Raw genomic sequence first — 19,529 nt, 5'->3', positions numbered from 1 at the left:
TCCCATCATACGTGGAGGAGCCACTGACCCTGTGGAAATATGCCCTTCATATTTTCGGAGCGGAACTCTGGACTGGACTGCACCCACACGCTCGTGTGAGCCCATGTTGCAGTGAGGAGAGTTCTGTCCATTCTCCCAAAGAAGTCCTGTCTCCAGACACACTGGAGGGCAGATGGGGGACGGGGGTACATGCAGTGACAAGCGGGGCCATCCTAATCCCTCCCTACCTCCAGAGCATGTTTGACCCTTTGGACAGATGCCCGTCCCTGGAGCTTATCTTCCTGACATGTGAATTGTAGTTCGTCTACATGGTCTAACTGCAGGCCTCCCAAGCCCCTTCTCCCTCTGGAAAGTGTGGCCTGCTTTAGAAAGCCTCTGGCACTCACTTGGGAAACCGTAGAGCTTCAATAAGATGACTCATTCCCATCAGGGGAAAGAAAGCTTGCAGGCATGAGCTTGGGAACAGCTTCCTGCCGGAGAAGCTCCCGTGGGGAAAGGGATGCTCACCAAATGTGTGCTGGGAGTGTCTATGGGTACAGGGCAGCACCCTCCACCCTGGCCCTGACTCCTTTTCCACCCTCTTGTGACCTGGCTAGGTCAGCCCCCCACATGGTCTTACAAAGTTAAAGTGACCATGATTCCTTATTCTAGGTCAAAGCCAGTGTCTTCTGAGGACTTAAGAGAGAACTCTCAGTCTCAAAAGGTAAGAAGACCATCAGAGGTTGATAAAGGGGAGGGGTGTTCCAGAACCGCCCAGACATTGCTCATCAGCACAGAGGTCTACCAGTTACCCATCTCGGCACCAGGGTAGCAAACTCCGATATTCACAAGGCCATGTAGGTAACTTACCTGGCCACTGCTGCAGGCTTGTTTTCCCTTTTAAAAGGGTTGTATTGGCCAAATGCAACAGATCTGAGGCTACCAATTCAGGCTCTATATGGACTATCCTTCCTTTTGTCCAGCGAAGTTGTGGCAACAGTGGAATAGGCCGTACAAATTACTATCAAGCCAGATAAGTATTTAGCATCTATTGTATGCTTGGGGCTGGGGAATAGGGAGATAATTAGTACGAATTAAGATTAAATTAAGATAAATAGGCCCTTGCCTTCAAAGAGCTCACTGTGAGACAGGAGTAATAATAGGAGCTGTCATTTCTTGTGTAGCTACAGTTTGCTGAGCCCTCCAAGACGTTTGGGGGCCGTTTAGATCGCAGCATTGGGCGCTGCAGATCCGTTTTGCTGATGAGAGGTGTGTGGTTCAGAGAAGTGATGTGATCTGCCTGAGATAAATTAGCTGGGAAGTGGAGAGTCAGGCAGAATTTGAACCCAGAGCTCTGGGACACTACAGCCATGTGTTTCTCATCACACCTTGCTGTCTGCATGGTCAGACAGACATGCAAAGCATCATGCATGCATGGCAGAGAGGAACAGTTTGAGAGCGTGGAGGTGGCAGTGATGAATGTCACCTGAAAGCTGTGGAAAAACTCCTTGGAAGAGGTGTCATTTGAGCCAGGCTTTGAACAATGAGTAGGAGTTCATATCCAGGGGAGATGGTCTGCATTGCATAGAGGGAACATGTGAGTAAAAATGGATTGTTTGTTGTGTCTGGGGATGGTGGGGAGCAGTTGGTGTGCCTGGACCATGGTGTGTGCATCGAAACTAGAAAGACCGGTCAGGGCTACAATGCAGAGGGCTTTGAATGGCACACTCAGCAGAGGGTGGTGGTGGTGGTTGCCTGGAAAGTGTCAGAGCCAGGAGTAAAGTCATAATCAGCTTTGCCTTCCAGAAAGACGACTGATGCCAGTGTTGGCAGGTGGATTGGAAAGGAAGGCCAAACTCTTGTCCCAGTTAGGGGACATCATTGTACTTGTCCCAGCACAAGGCCAGTGTCTGGGATAAGCCAGGGATGTGGGGGAGGAGGACTTAGGTGTAGGAGAAGAATCACAGTAAGAACGGGGGACAGTACGAACGTATAGGAGAAGGGACGAGCCAAAGATAGTGCTGAGATGTCTTAATATAGGGCCTGCATGGCTGTGGGAGTATTAACGAGCTCATTGGTTGGGCTCCACGAAAGCAGGTCTTTTACTCTGTTCGCTCGTGTATCCAGGTGCCTGGCACTCAACAAATGTGTGTAGACCATGAGGGAATGAATGGAATTACACAGGAGGATGAGCACGTTTGCTCGTTTGGTAGGGTTGGTGTAGGGAGAATGAGCCATCTAATTTACACCTTGTCTTTTGGCTTTTTGAACCAAACCAGGCTTCTTGAAAGCCCAAGACCCAAAACAGTGCATTTCAGTGAACAACACACACTCAGCGGTTAATTGTCCACTCTTGGAGTCTTTTGGGGGAAACGGCCTTTGATGACCTAAGCCTTTTGTGACCTGAAGCATTGTGCTAGCTTGTCAAAATGAGTCCTGCAGAGAAGAGGCATTCATTGTTGAGGACTGAAGGGGTGGGATCAGCTATGTGGGGACTTGGGGAAGCAAGTGGGAGGAGGAAGCTGAAGGCCCCCCATTAGGGGTGTCTGCTAGAGCCCTGGTGTGCGTGCAGATGATCTGATCTGACCCTGACCCAGGCAGGTGTCTGGGATGCTCAGGACCAAATCAAATTGGCTGGGGCAGATGCAGCTGGATTCCTCGAGGTCTTGAATTCTGAGCACTGAAGATTGAAACAATATAGTCACTGAACAGAAGCGTTACAAATTGGAGTCCTGGTATGAGTGAAGTGAGAGACCTGGCTCTGTCCACTAACCCCGCCGAGCCTCAGTCATGGCATCTGCAAAACGGAAACGGTAGTGAACTCCCCAAAGTCAGGAGAGGCAATCTAGATCTTTCTTGGTCTTCTTAGGTCTAAAGTGGTTAGGATTTATTTGACGGCCTCACTATAACCCTTCATACCCTGTCCTTCCCCAGAGTCTCTCTTTCAATATGATGTGCTTAGAAATGTTCAGCTCAGGAGATCAACCTTCTCAGTCCCTGGTTCTTGTAGTCATGTTTGTTCCAGGCACCCACCCCAGGTGGATTCCAGAAGAGCGAGGAGGTTCTTAGCTCCCCAGCGTCATCCATCACTCTTAGCCAACGTGAGTCTCAACTGTTTACCCAGCTACCCATGGCCAAGATGGAGAAGGTGTTTGAGGAGGATGTTGACTCAACCGGAGGTAAAGCCGCCTTGTGGACTCAGTCTCTGGTTTTTGCACAGGGTGGGACCCATACCTGGGTGTGTGGAGGGTTCAGATTTGACAAGCAGTTGTTGCATTCAGTGACTCCTTTAAAACCTTATCATTATTTAAGTATTATAAGCACATTGGAGGCTATTTTGTATCTAGAAAAAAAAAATACCCCCAATCCAAGCACCCAAATGTAACCAACTGTCAGCATTTTGGTGTATTTTCTTCCAAACTGTTTCACATGTATGGTTTATTTTTTATTGCTGTGTAACAGTATTCCCACAAACCGAGAGGTGTAAACCACGCATTTATTGTCTCACAGTTTCGGTGGGTCAGGAGTCTGGGCATGGCTTTGCTGGCTCCTCTGCTCACTAGCCTGGGGCTGTGGTATCATCTGGGGCTTGACGGGGAAAGGATCCGCTTCCCAGTTCACTCAGGTTGTTGGGAGGATTCAGTTATTTGCAGCTGCAGAACCGAGGGCTTCTGTTTCTTCCTGGCTATCGGCCGGCAACTGCTTTCAGCTCCTACACCTGCCCTCTATTCCTGGCCATGTGGGACTCACCGACATGGCAGATTTCAAGGCTCAGGGTAGCCAGGGAGCTCACAACTCCAGCAAGATGTGTGCTACGGTCTTGTAAGTGTGCAGTCGTGTACACATGGCCCCGTACATCTGTCACCTATGCCATATTCTGTTGGTTGGCAGCGAGTCACGGGTTCTGTCTTACTCGAGAGGATCACGGGAGGGCATGGACACCGGGAGGTGGGCATCCTGAGGTCACCTTAAGTATCTCTGCCACAGATGGCTACGTGTGCTTTCACGTGTCTGTAATTATACCACGTATGTAACTTCAGACCCCTCTTTTTCTCTTAGTGTGTAACACCTTAAGGGCTTTTACATACTGCTGTGTCGTCTTCCAAACCATCATTACTAATGAATACACAAGTTCTACTGGTGGACTAAGCCATTCCCCTGTAGTTGGACATTTAGGTTTCATTGAATTTACATAACATTGTTAAGAACATCCTTTGTGCATCAAACTTTTTCTCTCTTTGGAGCTTCATTTTTCTCCTTGGGATGATACGCATCAAGGTCAATAATAGGAATACTTAAGGGCATATTTGTTCATATCCACTAGACTCTGAGTACCAACTCTGGGGGCATAGCTCCTTGCCCCGTCAACTTGAGTTTTACAGCCAAACCGCGATGTGGGCGGGAAAGGGTAACAAACGCCCAGTGTACAAATGAACAAAAAGTGAGGGGCAGGGCGGGATGGTGAGTGTCTGCCCTGAAGATGACGTGGTTCCTCATTGGAGCTCTTTGGTGTCCGTGTTTGGCAGCCGGGAGTTGCCACCACTGTGCCTGGAGGACCCCGAGGATGCCAACTTTGGTCACGATTTTTATTGTGTTTGTGTTTGTCTTGAGCAGGCAATATATCCATGCAGTTCACAGGTCAAAAGGTGCTTTTCCCATGATACCCTGGGCCCGGCCCTCAGCTGCCCAGTTCTGTTCCCTCAGTTGGTTACTGCTCTCGGTTTCCTGTGACCAGTGGAGGCCCAGAAGTTCAGGTAGTCACTCCCCTGCTGTTTTATGCAGTGGCAGCCTATTGTCCATGCTGTTCTACGCCTTGCTTTTTTAAATTTCAGCTTTATTGAGCTATAGTTGACATAAATTTAATATATTTGAAGTGCACACCATGCTGATTCGATATCTGTATGTATTGAGAAAGGATCTCCCCAATTGTCTACTCCTGCTTTTTTTTAAAAAAATAACTTTTATAAAGATCCCCCTATTGCTTTTTACCTAATGTGTCTCAAAATCTTTTCATATCAGTGTAAAAAGAACCTCTGCATAAACAAAACAAAACAAAACAAAACAAAACAAAACAAAACAAAAATGGCCACGTTTTCAATGGAGGAAAGGAAATTCACCTTTTGTTGATATAGGGTAAAAGAAAATAAGATCATTTTTCTCTTTCAAAAGTCTTTTAAAAAGGTGGATTATAAACAAGGGCTCCAAAGCCTTTCCAGAACCCTAACCATAAGTGACTGTGTCAGAGGGAAAAGGGGAGATACTGGGGTTCTGCTCTCTGTTCTGCAGGTTCCCTTTCGGGGCCTTAGTTTTTTTATTTGTTGATTGGAGGTCTTTGAGAAGGGTTGGTGGTTCTTTTATTTATGTATTTATTTTTAAGATTTTGTTTTTAAGTAATCCCCATACCCAATGTGGGGCTTGAACTCACAACCGTGAGACCAAGAGTTGCACACTCCATGGCTGAGCCAGCCAGGCGCCCTGAAGGTCCGTGGTTCTTAAGGGGGAGTCCCATGCATCTCCCAGGAGGTCTTCAGAGTGTCCATGTGCCCTTGACCCTCGCCTCTGGGGCCTGCCTGGGGGAGCCTGCGGGCTGCTGGGGGTGGGGATCGAGGAAGAGCCATTGAGCTGGCGGTCCTGCAGCCCCGAGCCTGTGAGCCGGTGTGGCACTGACCTTGCATACAGGTGCTCCTGGGGGGACATGGGTGGCACACAAGCTGAGTGTGCCTCCACTTTTGCCAACAGACATTTCATCAAGCGCTGCCAGGCACGGTAAGAATTAGTGTTGAGGGGTCCTGGCTGGCTCAGTCAGTAGAGGGTGCAACTCTTGATCTTGGGTTGTGAGTTCAAGTCCCATGTTGGGTGTAGAGATTACTTTAAAAAATAAATTTTAAAAATGCGTTTTCTTTTTATTTTTTAAAAGTTTATTTTAGAGAGAGCACATGTGGGTACACACAAGTGGGGGAGGGGCAGAGAGAGAGAGAGAGAGAGAGAGAGAGAGAGGGAGAGGGAGACAGAGGAACCAAAGTGGGCTCTGCACTGACAGCAGTGAGCCGAACACGAGGCTCAAACTCGTGAACTGTGAGATCATGACCTGAGCCGAAGCCAGATGTTTAACCGGCTGAGCCACCCAGGCGCCCCTAAAAGAATACTTTAAAAAAAAGAATTAGTGTTGGTACAGAGCTACCTGGGTTACCAGGCCATCTGTCAGATTTGATTCAGTTGTCACAAAACCCTGTGACTTTCCTTATGACTTTACACAGGAGGGGCCAGACACTGATGACAGGCCCAAATGCAGTGGCCTGGGTGCCCTGACATGGAAACTGCTCCCGTGGGCACCCCACACTGAGTGTAGCACTTCAGATACCAAAGTAAGTGAAGGAAGTCCCTTTCCCAGGAGAGCCAGGGGGTATGACTGTGCAGTGCTTGTGCTTGGTGACTGTGTTCCAGGAATGCAAGCACTGTGGGGCACATACGTACTCCCCCCCTGCACAGCAGAGGGGAGGCTAGAAGACATTTTCTTAAATATTTTAAATACAGCATTTATTTTTAAAAATGCTTATGAATATATAAAAAAAATAGAGGTAAACAGTTCATAATCCTGCCTCTTGGCATTATAAAAAAAGAAAGAGAAAGGTCAAGTGGGAGTTTCCCAGGAGATGGGGGGGAGTGCAGTTCTCAGCAGGGAACGGTGGAGGAGAGGTGTAGGGGTGTTGCTGTGCTGGGGGGCAGTGAGGGGTGTCCTGGGGGCAAGGCTGGGAGGGAGGCGGCCACAGAGGACGTGGGTGCACTCAGGTCAGGAGGGGCCCTGAGCCCCAGCAGCGATCTGACGGGGAGGTGACACATCTGGGGCTGCTGGAGAAGGACAAGAGTCTCTGCCAGCGACTCGGAGGGACGTGGGAGGCAGGGGATTGGCTCCTCCCATGACCACCCTACAGAAGGTAGTGGACATTACGATGGAGGTGAGGGAAGGCTTTTGGTTTCACATCCTCCCAGCGCCATTATGTGTTCTTGAGTAAACCCAGAATGTCTCTGTGCCTCTGTGTCCTCACCTGCAAGATGGGGAGAATGTCAGTACCTACCCTCTAGGACCATGGGATTCTTGTGAGGATTCAGGAGGGAGGGCGCTGCGTGCCCCCCTCGAGTCTCCATCCCGGGTAACTAGCCGGAGGTGACGTCATTAGCAAAGATGGCAAACACAGGAAAGGCGAGAGTGTGTTGGGATAAAGATAATAAACTGGATTTTTTATTATTTTATTTATTTATTAAAATTCTTTTTTTAACATTTATTTTTGAGAGACAGAGATAGAGCACGAGTGGGGAGGGGCAGAGAGAGAGGGAGACACAGAATCCGAAGCAGGCTTCAGGCTCTGAGTTGTCCTCACAGAGCCTGAACTCATGAACCATGAGATCATGACCTGAGCTGAAGTTGGATGCTTAACTGACTGAGCCACCCAGGCGCCCCTAAACTGGATTTTAAACATTCTGAGTTGAATGGGTCAGGGGGACACTTGGGAAGAGAGTCAGAGACATGGGAGAGACATTCTCTCCTGAGATGCAGAGATGGGTGAATAGGTGAGGTCACTGGAGAGTGTCAGAAAAGCAAGGGGACAGTGATGAGAAGAGCGGAGGCAGATGCCAAATGACAGGGCAGGGCAGACAGTGGAGCCTGGAGGAGACGAGAGTGACCAGTGGGGTCGCTGCTTGAAGGCAGGAGGCCCCTAAGGCAAGGAAGGGCCCCATCAGGTGTGCTCCAAGGTCACTGGTGGCTCAGGAGAGTGAGTGGGTACAAGTCAGGAAGTGGTGGATAGAGGGGGTGTCCAGTGCTGGGCGCTGGAGGGAACGTGCCAGTGGGGCACAGGTGTAAGTTGGGAGGGTGGGAGCGAGGGTGGACCCTCCCCTGAGGAAAGGTCCCAGGACCACCCAGGTTGGGGAGAGTTGGCTGTCATAACACCCCCTCGTCTTCTGAGCTGGAAGGGGTGGCAAGGGGGAAGAGCTGGCTAAGGTTGGAGGTGCAGGGAAGGGCGGTGAGAGAGTTCACAGAGTGCAGTTCAGAAGTGAAATACATGCATCTTTACACTGAGGTGTAGTTTACTTGCCACAAAATGCACGGGTCTTAGGGTCCATCCAGCTCAAGGAATCCTTCATGTGCATACATTCACGTAACTACCACCCAGATCAAGCTATGGAACATTTTCTGCCCCCCACAAAGTGTCCTGCCTGATTCTAATGGTGACCCTCCTCCCCAGGGAAATGGTATTTTCACATGCAAGTTTTGACCGATTAATTAACCATGTGGCTTGAGGTGGGTGAGAGCTGTTTTTTAGAGGGGAAAGGGGGGCCCTGCCTGGACCCCACAGTGTACGTTTCCTTTCCAGAGTATCTTTGCGTCTATTGTTATTCTCAAAAAACTGTCTGGTAAACTGTTTATAAGAAGTGTATTAAAATAATTTGTTGGGGGGGGGGCACCTGGGTGGCTCAGTCGGTTGAGCATCTGACTTCAGCTCAGGTCATGATCTCATGGCTTGTGAGTTCGAGCCCCGCGTCGGGCTCTGTGCTGACAGCCCAGAGCCTGGAGCCTGCTTCTGATTCTGTCTCCCTCTCTCTCTGCTCCTCCCCTGTTCATTCTCTCTCTCTCAAAAATGAACATTAAAGAAAAAATAAAAATAAAAAATAAAATAAAATAACTTGGTGGGGAACAATATATACGGCTTCTTAGACACCTGAGAGAGGGGCTGGCCCCTGTGGTGCTCTCAAGGGGCATTTGTTCACTCAACACTGCACAAAGGCTCTCTGGTCCCTGGCTCCCTCCCATGTGGAAGGCTCTGTGTTACGGACTGCCATCTGACGGATGCCCAATCCGCACACAGAAGGACCAGATTGCCGGGGTCAGCCTTGGGCACCACCCTGTGACCTTGGGCACATGAGCTCACCATTGCGTGCCACAGTTTCCTCACGAGCCCCTCTCATTAAATGGTCAGTGTGAATAAACACAGAGAAGCACCCAGTATCATCGTGTGCACATCCCAGGGTCAACAGCAATACCTGGGGAACAAGCATCTGCTGTTGGCCAAGCAGTCACAGAGGGCACAGGCTCCCCCTGCCCTCACAGAGCCCATGGCCTAGGGTGGTAACAAGGAAGGTCATGGGGGGTGGGGAGGGACAGTGAAGCCGGGTGATGGGGATGGGGGCCTCCCTAGATAGTACCCAGGAAGGCTTCCCTGTGGAGGGGACCAGATGGTATAAAGGCCTTGAGGTGGGAGTACACTAGGTGGTGTGAGAAATGGCCTGGGGACATTACGGTTGGAGTCGAGAATGAAGGAGACAGCAGTGGGAGGTGAGGTCTGAGAGGAGCCAGGAAATGCACAGCCTTCAGACTCTGGCGAGGATTCCAGATACTTGTTGGGGACTTTAGAAGCACTTTTTATAGACTGTGATTATAAAAAAAAAAGAAAGAAAATCTAGGCAGTGATATTGGCCCATAGGCAGCCAGATTCCCTTATAGTCACAAAATCCAGCAGGGGGAGAACATTTTATCCCTCCCGTCTGCTCCCCTCCTCTCCCCATCTTGCCCTCCAGCCAAAGTTTGCATTTTAACTGCCTTTAAAAGACTTCACCTCTCCCTCTGTGTATTTGAATTCTTATGTTTCTTTGTTGCCATTATGAGTTCTTTTCTTTTCTTTCTTTTTTTTTTTTTTTTTTTTGAGTTTTCATCTGTTTCCTTTGTCTCAGTGCCTGGCCCGTCTTACTTGTTCAGAACTGGGATCTGATCTTTTCTCACCGAGTGGTGCTGTGGGGCCATCACAGTGCTCTGGCGTGGAAGGTGTGTGGCCACTGTCTGTGGGCTGGCTGAATGCTGAACACGTGGGATGCAGAAGACGAGCCCGCAAAAAGGATTCTCCGTGTGCCCCTCCCTCAGCGCCCGGACACCTAGGACACCGCCGCGGCTGCTGACGGGGCCAGTGACTAGCTGTGCAGTGGATGATGTTCTCTCTTCTCTTTTGAAGCCCTGGGCGTGAAGGCTTTCATTAAGGCCACGAAGAAGATTCTGAGCAGTGTGTCAGATGAGATGCTGGAGGCGCTGTTTTTGAAGGTGGACACAGACTGTAATGGCTCCATCACCTGGGTGAGGAAGGGGCCCCTGCTTCAGGAGTCGTGGCTTAACTGCTCTGTCATCCCTCCCCCTTGGCTTATGTGTACATTCTGGTTGGTTTTTGATCAAAATTTTTGATTTTTGTGTTGGTTTTTTCATTTCTCTTAGTATCCTACAATAAATGTGTTTCCAGAATTCTCTGCTATCTACACAATTATCTTTCTTAATAACTCCCTCTTTCTTGTATAGCGTATGGTGTATGGTGGCCTACTTTGGCCTTCATGAGGCTGGTTAATAGATTCTAGAATTGCCCTAGTGACCTGGCTTCGGGGTCTTCCATTGCTGTTAACTTCTTATATGAGCTGAGACAATTCATCTCTACTCTTAGGAGCCTCAGCCTTATTATCCATAAAGTGGGGATGAATAAAGAGATTCAAACAGGATGCTGAACGTGGGGGTGATGCGGAGATACATTTAGCATTACAGGATCTCATTAAGGAGGGAGGTGCTGCTATGTACCTACTAATAGGCCCTTCACACGTCCCAGATTCCAGAACAGCTCAGTGGGCTTGGCTACTCTCCTTGGCCACCCTCGGGAAGCATCAACCAGAGCCCCTTGGAAGGGGCTGGTAAAGATGGGGGAGGAACCGGAAGCCGGGTGTGGGTTCCCGAAGCCCAGTGCGCCGAGCGTTTGGCCAGCGCTGTCCTGCCTTCGTTTCTTCCCGAGGCAGCAGAAGTACGTGGATTACGTGATGCGTGAGTTCCAGAGAAAGGAGATGATGAGGACAAGCCAGTACCGCCTGCGCTTCCACCTCCCCATGAGGATCATCCCCCTGTAAGGAGTCTCTCCCCTGACCGAAGGGGTGTGTGTGAACAGGGTGGGGGCTGGCCCTGCTGTGAGCGCACCTCCCTAGATCCCTGAGCCATTCTCTGTGGGGCCACCAAGGGTCTGGCACTGGGCTCATTTCAGCCCCTCAACCCTGCAGGCGAGCCTGAGCATGAAGGTAGGTGATGTGCCCCTACTTTACAGACAAGGTAACAAAGGTTCAGAGAGGTCGAAGGACGGCGATGGGGTTGCTGTGTTCGGCCTTCCCTGTCCCTGCAGCATATGCTACTCCTCCTGCTTCCCCCCACCCTGCAGCCCAGTGCGTCAGGGCACAGATGGCTCACAGGGTAGGGAGTAAAAGCCATCATAGGAGACTGCTCCTGGAGGCCACACCAGGCCTCCAGAACAGGCCATTGGTCACTCCTGGAGCACGTGGCTCTGTCCATGCCTTGACTTCCTCGACCCTGCCTGCTTGCTCCTCCTTCTGGCTCCTGTACACTGTGCCCTCTGGACCTTCACCTCATCTTTCTGTGCCATGGCCCTGTCTGCCCCCTCCCCTCTGAACTCCCCAAGAACGAGGAGCCCTCCAGTGGCTCTGGCCAATGGCCCAGGCCTCTTCCCGTAACCCACCTTGGGTTTGCACACCTCCTGCCTCGTGTCGGTGGCCAGGGCCAGGGATCTGGGTCCTGTGGTCCAACGCTTGGTGATGTGCATTTGTGGCCTGGTTAGGAGGGGCTGTGGTCCTCAGGGGACTGCCCCCGGAGCAGGCTGTGGGGAAGACCATGAACCAGAGGCAGTCTCTGCCCTGGAGCACCTGGAGATTCAGAAGGATGGTAATGAAAACCACGAACGGGCAACTAAAAAAATTTTGGTCAAAATTTAATTGAGGAATAGTCAGCAAATATGAATAATGAAGGATTTTATAACCATATGTTTTGACCTAAAACTTTGCTAGAGACAGCCAAACCTTCACGGATCTTTGTTTCCTCGGGGCATTTAGATTCCCAAGGTGCTTAAAGGGCCAGAACCAAAAACATCAAGAAGCCTGTCCCTATTTTCCCCTATTTATTTGTTCCCAGAGAGTATTTCCAGCTTGACAGAGAAAATAGCCAAATCCTATTTAGTTATTTTCATGAAAAAGTCACCTAAAAGTTGGCTCCCCTTTCCTCAGCCTGGACCAAGCTCACCAAACGCCCGTCTCCTGGGTGCTGGCTTCGTGGGATAACGCCTCCCGAGGGCTCCCCTCCCTTCTCATGGCTCTCACCTGTTGCATCTACCCCTCAGAGTCTTGTGGGCCTGATGCCAGAGGTGGCACTGGGAGTGATGGAGGGCAGACTGGGCAGAGCTGGGGGCTGCGGGTGGGAGAGAAAAGAGCCATATCCAGACACACCATTGCCCGCTCTTCTGCTGAGAATGTTTTGAGGTAGAATTTCAGTGTGGGTTCGCCTTCAGCCACAGGTCACACGGTGTCCACAGCAACCTTTGGAGAGGGCTCTGGCCAGAGTAGGGATCGAGGTGCCCACGTTCTAGTTGAAGCTCCGCCCATAGCCAGGACATAACTCCAGGAAAATGCTTATCCCTGGGTCCCTGTGAGGTGAGGTGACATTTCCTGCCCTGCCGGGGCCTGGAGGCATGGGAGCACCAGGAGCATGTGCTGAGCCATGTCCAGAAGTCAAGATGGCAGTGCCCTTTAGTAGCCAGACAGCCAGCTTAGCCAACTTGGGGCAGGACAGAAGGCACTGGAAGGCATGACTGTAGCTTGCTGGGAAGGCTTCACGGTGGCTTCCTGTGAGTCCTGGCCTGCCTCAGGAGCTGTTTGCTGTGCTCAGCACATGGCCTTGGAGATGAGGAGTTGGGTATGTGGGGCTCTATTGGATACGTTGTCCCCTCATCCACTTCTATCTCATGCTTGGCTTATATTCCCTTCTCTACCCTGAGATGCCGAAAACTTATTTTGAAGGTTTCAGTCACAATCCCCCCTCCACTCGCCACCCGTAGACTCTTTTTCTTATAAAGGAAGGTTTGCAAAAGACCTCTGTTCTCTGCCTTCTCTGACCCCATCCCATCACGAGGAAGCCAGCTGGTTGTTTGAAAGGAGAGCCCACTGCCTGTGGAGCCCTATCTCATACCAGCGGCCTACTTGGGTCATTTTCTTTCGGCCATGGCTGATAATGGTAGAAGCCCGCCCAGCAGAGCCCCACCTCTGGAGGAGCCAGCTTGAGTTTCTTGGTGGTGTGTGTGTGTGTGTGTGTGTGTGTGTGTGTGTGTGTGTGTGTCTTGCTTTGCCCTTCCCCCTCTGTGCTTTTCATTCTGTTTTTGTTTGGGTCCTTCTCTGTCCTGTCACCTTCCACAGGAACCATGGATGTGAGATTGTGAAGGTGCAGATTTTAATCCAGCCGTTCAAGAAGATTGGGCATCTCCTGACTGTCACCAAGGACGGGATCTTGCACATCTGGTCTGAGACCTTCTCGCTGATTAACTCCTTTAGGGTGAGGGGGACCCACACGTGGAGCACACACAGGGTGGTCGGAGAGACTTTGCCTTTGTACCCCAATAATGAAGGTGACCTGGGCCCAGAGTGGGCTCATTTTGGGGTTCACAGTCTAAGCAGCCTGCACGTGGAGTCACTGCTCCTGGGACCAGGCTCTGCTTCACGTGGGACTGCGACCCTCGCATTTCTCTTCTGTAAGCAGGACTGCATCTGGACGTCCATTCGACTTGGATGTCCAACAGACAGACACCTCACACCCAGTCTGTCCAAATAGAATGTCACTGTAGCTCTCCCTGGCCACCAGGCTTACTTCTCCTGTGCCTCATCTCAGTGAATGGTGTTGCTATCTACCAAGGTTCCCGTGTTAGCAGTCCGCTACCTTTCCTTTCCCTGTCATGTCCCCTCTGTCACCAAGTGTTACTGACTCAAATCCTTTACCTGGACCAGGCAGGAAATCGCAGTGGTTGTGTGGGCTCTGGAGTCCAACTTAGAACCTGACTGTACCACTTTCCAGCTCTGTGACCGTGGACACTTCGTAGATAGCTCCCTGTGCCTCAGTTTCCTCATCTGTCAAGTGGGGTCACAGTTACCCCCTCAGGCTGCTGGGAGGATTTAATGACTTAATACGCATATGGTCCTCAGAGTAGGGCAAGGCACACAGCAAGTGCCGACAAATACAAGCTGACCTCATCATTGTCTGTGCTGTCAGCTCCTGGTTGAGTGCAGCGAGTGAGAAAACACTCAGGAAAGCTGGCTGTGTACGTAGTGTTGCCAGGCCAGTCCAGAATCCTCCAGAAAATGAGGAAGGCGCAGCTCTCCAGAGAAGAAAGGCTTACTGAGAACGTTGCCGGCAGCATGAAGGCTTTCCTAAGCCCGTGAAAGAGCAGTGTTTCACAGGTGCCTCAGGGGTCATCCCTTGGGGCTGGAGGGTTCTGGAAGCAGCTGAGGTCTGTGGAGGTCAAGTGACTCTTGAGTACTTGGTAGCTCAGGACCAGGGGTGACTCACACCCGAGTTCCTGAGGCTGGGGTTTCTGGCACCTTCCACCCTTTTTCTCTGTGTGTTTATTTTGTTCTGTGTGAGAGGGCACATTATAGCCTGAGCTCCTGGTTGTGGCTGCTACTCGGTCACCTCAGCATCCTTCAGAGGCCAAGTCTGGGAGGGATGAGGAGGGCAGAGGGAGGCTCCCCGGAAGGCCCAGCATTCCTCTTTGAGGGGCTGCTCGGGAAAGTAGATGTTGGCAAGAGTGATCCACTAAGCACCATCCGTGAAACCCACTGCATGCCATCCATGGTCATGCAGATGGAAAGCCCTGGAGTTTGGGGTGGGAGGGGGGGCTGGGCTTTACTTCCCAGCTGTTCGACCTTGGGCAAGTCACTGGAACTCCCTAGGGCTCGGGGTTTCTCGAAGGAACGTGGAGGTGATGGGCGTACCATCTGTTGTGTGTGGGTTAGAGGCCCCAGGGGGCCTGGCCCCCTGTCCTCACTGCCCAGCCGCCAGCAGGGACCTCTCTGTTCTTGGTGTCTCTGAGTTGTGATGGAACAGTCCACTTCTTGCCCCTGCCTTCGCCATCCCTTCTGCACAGCCACCTAGAGGAGCTGCCTTAATTCTCCGCCCTCCCTTCTGTTTCAGTCTGTACTGCTGTCTGCTTTCTCCAGTCCAGAGTTTGTGGCCTTCTTACAGGGAGTAAACTACAAATGCCTTAGCTGACCACCCCTAACTCATCTCTCATCCTGACCCTGAGCCTGTCAGGCCGGCCTCCTCTTTTCTCTGGACACCAAAGCCCCTTTCTGCGGACATGACTTTGTGTGTGGTGTCCCGTACCTCGAGGGCCCGCTCGAATTCCGTCTGCATGAGTGTTACGTGAGGCTGGCACCTCGCAGCCCGGCTGGGTGATTTCTTGTCAATAAGCCACTTGAGCCGGGGGACATCTGCAGATGGTAAACAAAGTGCAGACAGAACAAACAAACAATGACTAATACAATGTCACATGTTCGTTATATCTCAATAAAACTGGTGTGGGATGGGGCGCCTGGGTGGCTCAGTCGGTTAAGCATCCGACTTCAGCTCAGGTCATGATCTCACAGTCTGTGGGTTCGAGCCCCGCATCAGGCTCTGTGCTGACAGCTCAGAGCCTGGAGCCTGCTTCTGATTCTGTGTCTCCCTCTCTCTCTGCCCCTCCCCTGCTCATGCTCTGTCTCTCTCTGTCGCAAAAATAAATAAAAACATTAAAAAAAAATTTTTTTAATAAAAAAAACTGGGGTGGGGGACAGAGCCAGACCTGCAGAGGGGCAGTCAGTGGAAAGTCATTCTCCCTCTCCCACACCCGAATTCTCTCCTGGAGGCAACCGCTGTGACCAGTTTTGGGGCACTCTTCACGGTTAGCCTGTACATGCACCCTCCGCGCCCCTTTCTTTTTAAATATACGCATGGTAACACATGATAGTGCTGCTTTCCACCTTGCCTTTTCATTTGATAATGGATCCTGGACACTCTTCTGTATGGCGTGTGCACAGTCCCCTTCTTTGTAATGTCTGGGTGGTGTCCTGTGGTGTGGATTTGTATCTGCTCTCCTTTCCAAGTGGTCTGTGGCCTGTTGCTATCACAGCGGTGTGGCGGGGCCTGCCCTCACACACACACCTCTGTGAGTACGTGTGAACACATCTGCAGACGTGTCCTGGAAATAGATCCCGGGATCACGAGTCATGCACAGTTAAAACTCTGAGGAAGCTTGCCAAGTGGCTCTAGAAAGGGGTTGTGAGAATGGGTGTTCTTTAAGCCCGTTTCGCAGATGTGGAAACTGAGGCTTGGGCTAGGGAACTTGTCCAAGGCCTTATCAGTAGCTGGTAGGAGTGCTGGGCTCCAAACCAGCTCTGCTGCCCCCTCCAGGGCCTCGGGTGGCGGGAGAGGGTTCATGGGACCCTGCGCCTTGGTGCGCTCTGCCAGGCAAGCCTCCCCAGCTCGGTCACTTCTGCTCTTCCCCTGGCCAGCTTAACCAGATCCAGCAGCCCCACCACCAGCAGATGTGGGTCATCGACATGGTCTGTCTCCACAACATGAACCTGATAGCGATTGCATCTACCGACCAGAAGATAGGTGAGTCCCTGACGGCGCCCCAGGCCTGCTGTCAGCCGTTGGAAGGCGTGCGTCTGCGCTTGGGGACCCGTCACCGGGCCAACTGTGGGCGTGGGTTAGAGCCCTCTGGGGGTGCTGTGGCTGGTAAGCAGAGGCTGCGTGTTGTCCCCAGAGGCCCCCAAGGCCTGGGATGTGGGCCTGGGCTCCATGCATGCCCTCCCCCTCCGTCTCTCCCCCAGAGTTCTTTGATATCAGCAACTACAACTGTGCCCGGGCCTTCACCTTCACTGATCTGGACAGTTGTGTCCTGACCATAGACTACTGGTGAGTCTCGGGGGGAGACAGGTGCAGTCTTGGCAGGAGCCGCATCACTCGGTGCGGTTGGGACTCCCAGAAAGCCTCTCTGGAAACAGCCCCGGAATGATTCCCACCCTGTGTGCCTGTGTCCTCCTCGCCAAGCTGCCCCGCCTTGGGGGTTACTCAGTCGTCTGCCCCTCTTCCTCCCACTGCCCGACCAAGTCAGCCATTGAACCCCGGCAGGGGCTTGTCCTGCCGTGACTGAGGGCTCTGGGAATGCCGTGGTCCATCCGCAGGAGGGTGAGCTGGTAACAAGCAGCTGGAGGACCAGGAATCTGTTTGTTTTAGCGTTCAAAAAAAATTACTGATTTCTTTTGGCCCCAGTTCACCGGTGATCTGGGTCTGGGCGGCCGGGCCCGTGTTTGTCAGCCATCGAGGGCAAAGCTGGCAAGTCGTGTGGGAACTGCCCCTCGCTCCCAGGTGCAGGGAGGCTGATGGGGGCCGGGAAGGTGGAGGCTTGCGGCCCTGCGCCCAGCCCCGCCTCTTCTGTCTCCACCTTCCTCAGGTCTGACTGTCACAGAGGTGTGTTCTGCTATGGGGACACCAAAGGCAATGTCATCGTCTTCACCTCCAGCAATGTGACCCACGGGCTGTTCAACCCCCGAATCCTCCCCAGGACCTCCAAATGGGGTAGCTAAGATGTTGGGGAATGTGCGGGTGGGGAGATGACCCTTCCTCCCAGCTCAGGAGCCTCTGGCTACTTCAGCTCAGCTGAGGAGTACACCCATAGGCTCAGCTCCGAGTGGCCCGTGGGACGTGGGGTGAGGAGGTGACCGCAACAGCCAGAGGGGGCTGAGAAGCGGGGCAATCTCTCTGAAGGTGGGAGGTTGCACAGGTGAAGGTGGAGGGGAGAGGCTTCCGGACCCCCCTCATCCCAGCAAGGACCAACCTATGCCAGCTGTGTGACCCTGTGGAAGTCACTCACCCCTTCCGGGTCTTGGGATGCCAGCAGTAACCTTCTCCAAGGTCGTGAGGAGGGTTCTGCTCTCAGCTGGGAGCCGCTTTTGGTGGGGGGGGGGTGGGGGTGGGGCAGGAGGGCTGCCCTGGGGGTGGGCTCAGTGGGGCCTGGGGGAAAGCCTGGCTCAGCATGGCCATGAACCTGAATAAGCACAGTGACACTTACTGTGCATTTGCGTGCTGAGTGGTTTGGGCACGTTGCCTCCTATGGCCCTCCCCCTGCCCATGGCCAGCAGGGAGCTGCTGCTGTTACAGCCCATGAAGAGAGGAGGAATGGAGGTTCAGGGGGTGAAGGACTTGTGTAGGCCCCACAGGGTAAGTGTCCCGAAGCAGGCAGTCTGCCCGAGTCTGCACCTTAACCCCTTGCTGGGCTATTCCCTAAACTCACTTAAGGACGCTGTTCAGGGCTGTTCTGCCATGGGCACTAGGGCCCAAGGCTCTGGGGCCTGGGACTATCAGGGACGCGCCTGAACTGGACCCTGTCCAGGATCGAGCCCTCGGTGCGTGGTGTCAGGCCTCCAGGCTGCTTCATATCCATCTAGAGGAGGCCCTGGGCCACCAGGGGCCCCAGCCCATGGGGACACTGACTCCCCTTCCATCCAGGACACCAGAGCAGTCCCTAGGGCTTCCAGTCAGAGTTTCTGAGCCGGACACCCTGCAAGAGCTCCCCGGCCTTGGTGACCCACTCCCCCCACTGGCCGGATGGAAGATAGATCCCGCCCTGGATACAGCAGTGGGCTGGCACCTTCCTATATCCTTGCCTCATCAGCTTCTGCTCCTGGTGCCTGCCCTGTCCGGCCACGGTCATGCTGTGGCACCCTGGGAAATGGCGTGGGAAGTTGTGGTAGTCGTTGAGCTGTGCTAGATGGGAGATCGGAGCGGGTACGGATGAAGCCGGAGTGTAGGATAGGAGTCCTTCCATGCCACATGCTGCCTGAAGGCTGGGGAGGAACGTGAAGGTGGGCTCACCCGTGTGTTGACTTGGGAGGAGTTGGACAGACCAGCTCTGTGTGAGCTGGAACCAGTTGCTTGACCTCTCTGCACCTCAGTTCCCTTTAAAACAGGGAGAGCATACTCAATTCATGGCTTTTCTATAAGGTGGGAGGAGGGCATATGGGGTGAGGTGCACAGTAAGGACAGGGGGACTCCCTCCCCTGACCTCCCGGGGCTCTCCCAGCCTCGTGGTCGTGGTCGAGGCAGACACTAGAAGTGAGGCCCCTGGCTAAGCTTCCGCCTTCCCGTGCCTGCCCCACTTCTGCAACACTCTACCCCTTGGGACTTCCTTTTCAAGATTCCTCCTGCCCTTGCAAGATGGGGCTGGTGACTTTGCAGCATAAAATGCTTGGCATAAGCCGCCAGGTCCCCTTCTCTTTTCTGCCTTTTACCTGGGAGTTTCTCTCAGACTTGAGCCCAGAGTGTCCCAGTCTTTGGGACCCACCTCCTTAAAGCCTGCTCTACAGGGAGACCCGTGCTTGTCTGTCCCATCACTGCTGGCCCCATCTGCCTGCACCCGGGGCCTTTCCTTGGAGGCTCCCAGGCCACCGGCTGGCCGTGGGAGGTTGCGGGGGCCAGGAGACCCTGAACGCCGCCATGAGGGCCAGGCTGTGCTCAGTGTGATTGCTCCAGGCACACTTGCTGCATGCCCCCCTTGGAACTTGTGTTTGCAAGACAAGGTGGGGCATGTAGTTCGAAGCATGATGGTAGACTTCCAAATGATCCCTTTCAGAATGAATAGAGCCTAGGGTCTCAATTTGTTCTC

At 52.6% G+C, this 19,529-nt stretch overlaps 1 protein-coding gene across 6 annotated transcripts in view; it reads left to right on the top strand.

Annotated features, from left to right (window-relative positions):
* Window positions 1–19,529, top strand: part of EFCAB8 (EF-hand calcium binding domain 8) — a 70,176-nt gene that overhangs the window by 6,967 nt on the left and 43,680 nt on the right. For 4 of the 6 annotated variants that reach the window (XM_047852318.1, XM_047852320.1, XM_047852319.1 and 1 more), the window contains exons 2-9: window positions 652–703; window positions 3,005–3,158; window positions 9,981–10,099; window positions 10,798–10,901; window positions 13,246–13,381; window positions 16,372–16,477; window positions 16,696–16,780; window positions 17,319–17,443. In XM_047852318.1, the coding sequence (XP_047708274.1) occupies window positions 652–703; window positions 3,005–3,158; window positions 9,981–10,099; window positions 10,798–10,901; window positions 13,246–13,381; window positions 16,372–16,477; window positions 16,696–16,780; window positions 17,319–17,443 (881 nt within the window). Of the gene's footprint in view, window positions 1–651; window positions 704–2,989; window positions 3,159–9,980; window positions 10,100–10,797; window positions 10,902–13,245; window positions 13,382–16,371; window positions 16,478–16,695; window positions 16,781–17,318; window positions 17,444–19,529 lie in introns of all 6 variants that reach the window. The other 2 variants (XM_047852317.1, XM_047852316.1) reach the window with 2 other exon arrangements.

This window comes from Prionailurus viverrinus, chromosome A3 (assembly GCF_022837055.1).
Source record: "Prionailurus viverrinus isolate Anna chromosome A3, UM_Priviv_1.0, whole genome shotgun sequence".
In the NCBI taxonomy this organism is placed as follows: domain Eukaryota; kingdom Metazoa; phylum Chordata; class Mammalia; order Carnivora; family Felidae; genus Prionailurus; species Prionailurus viverrinus.
The sequence above is the reverse complement of the archived record's forward strand: the minus strand, read 5'-3'. Positions and strand labels throughout refer to the sequence as shown.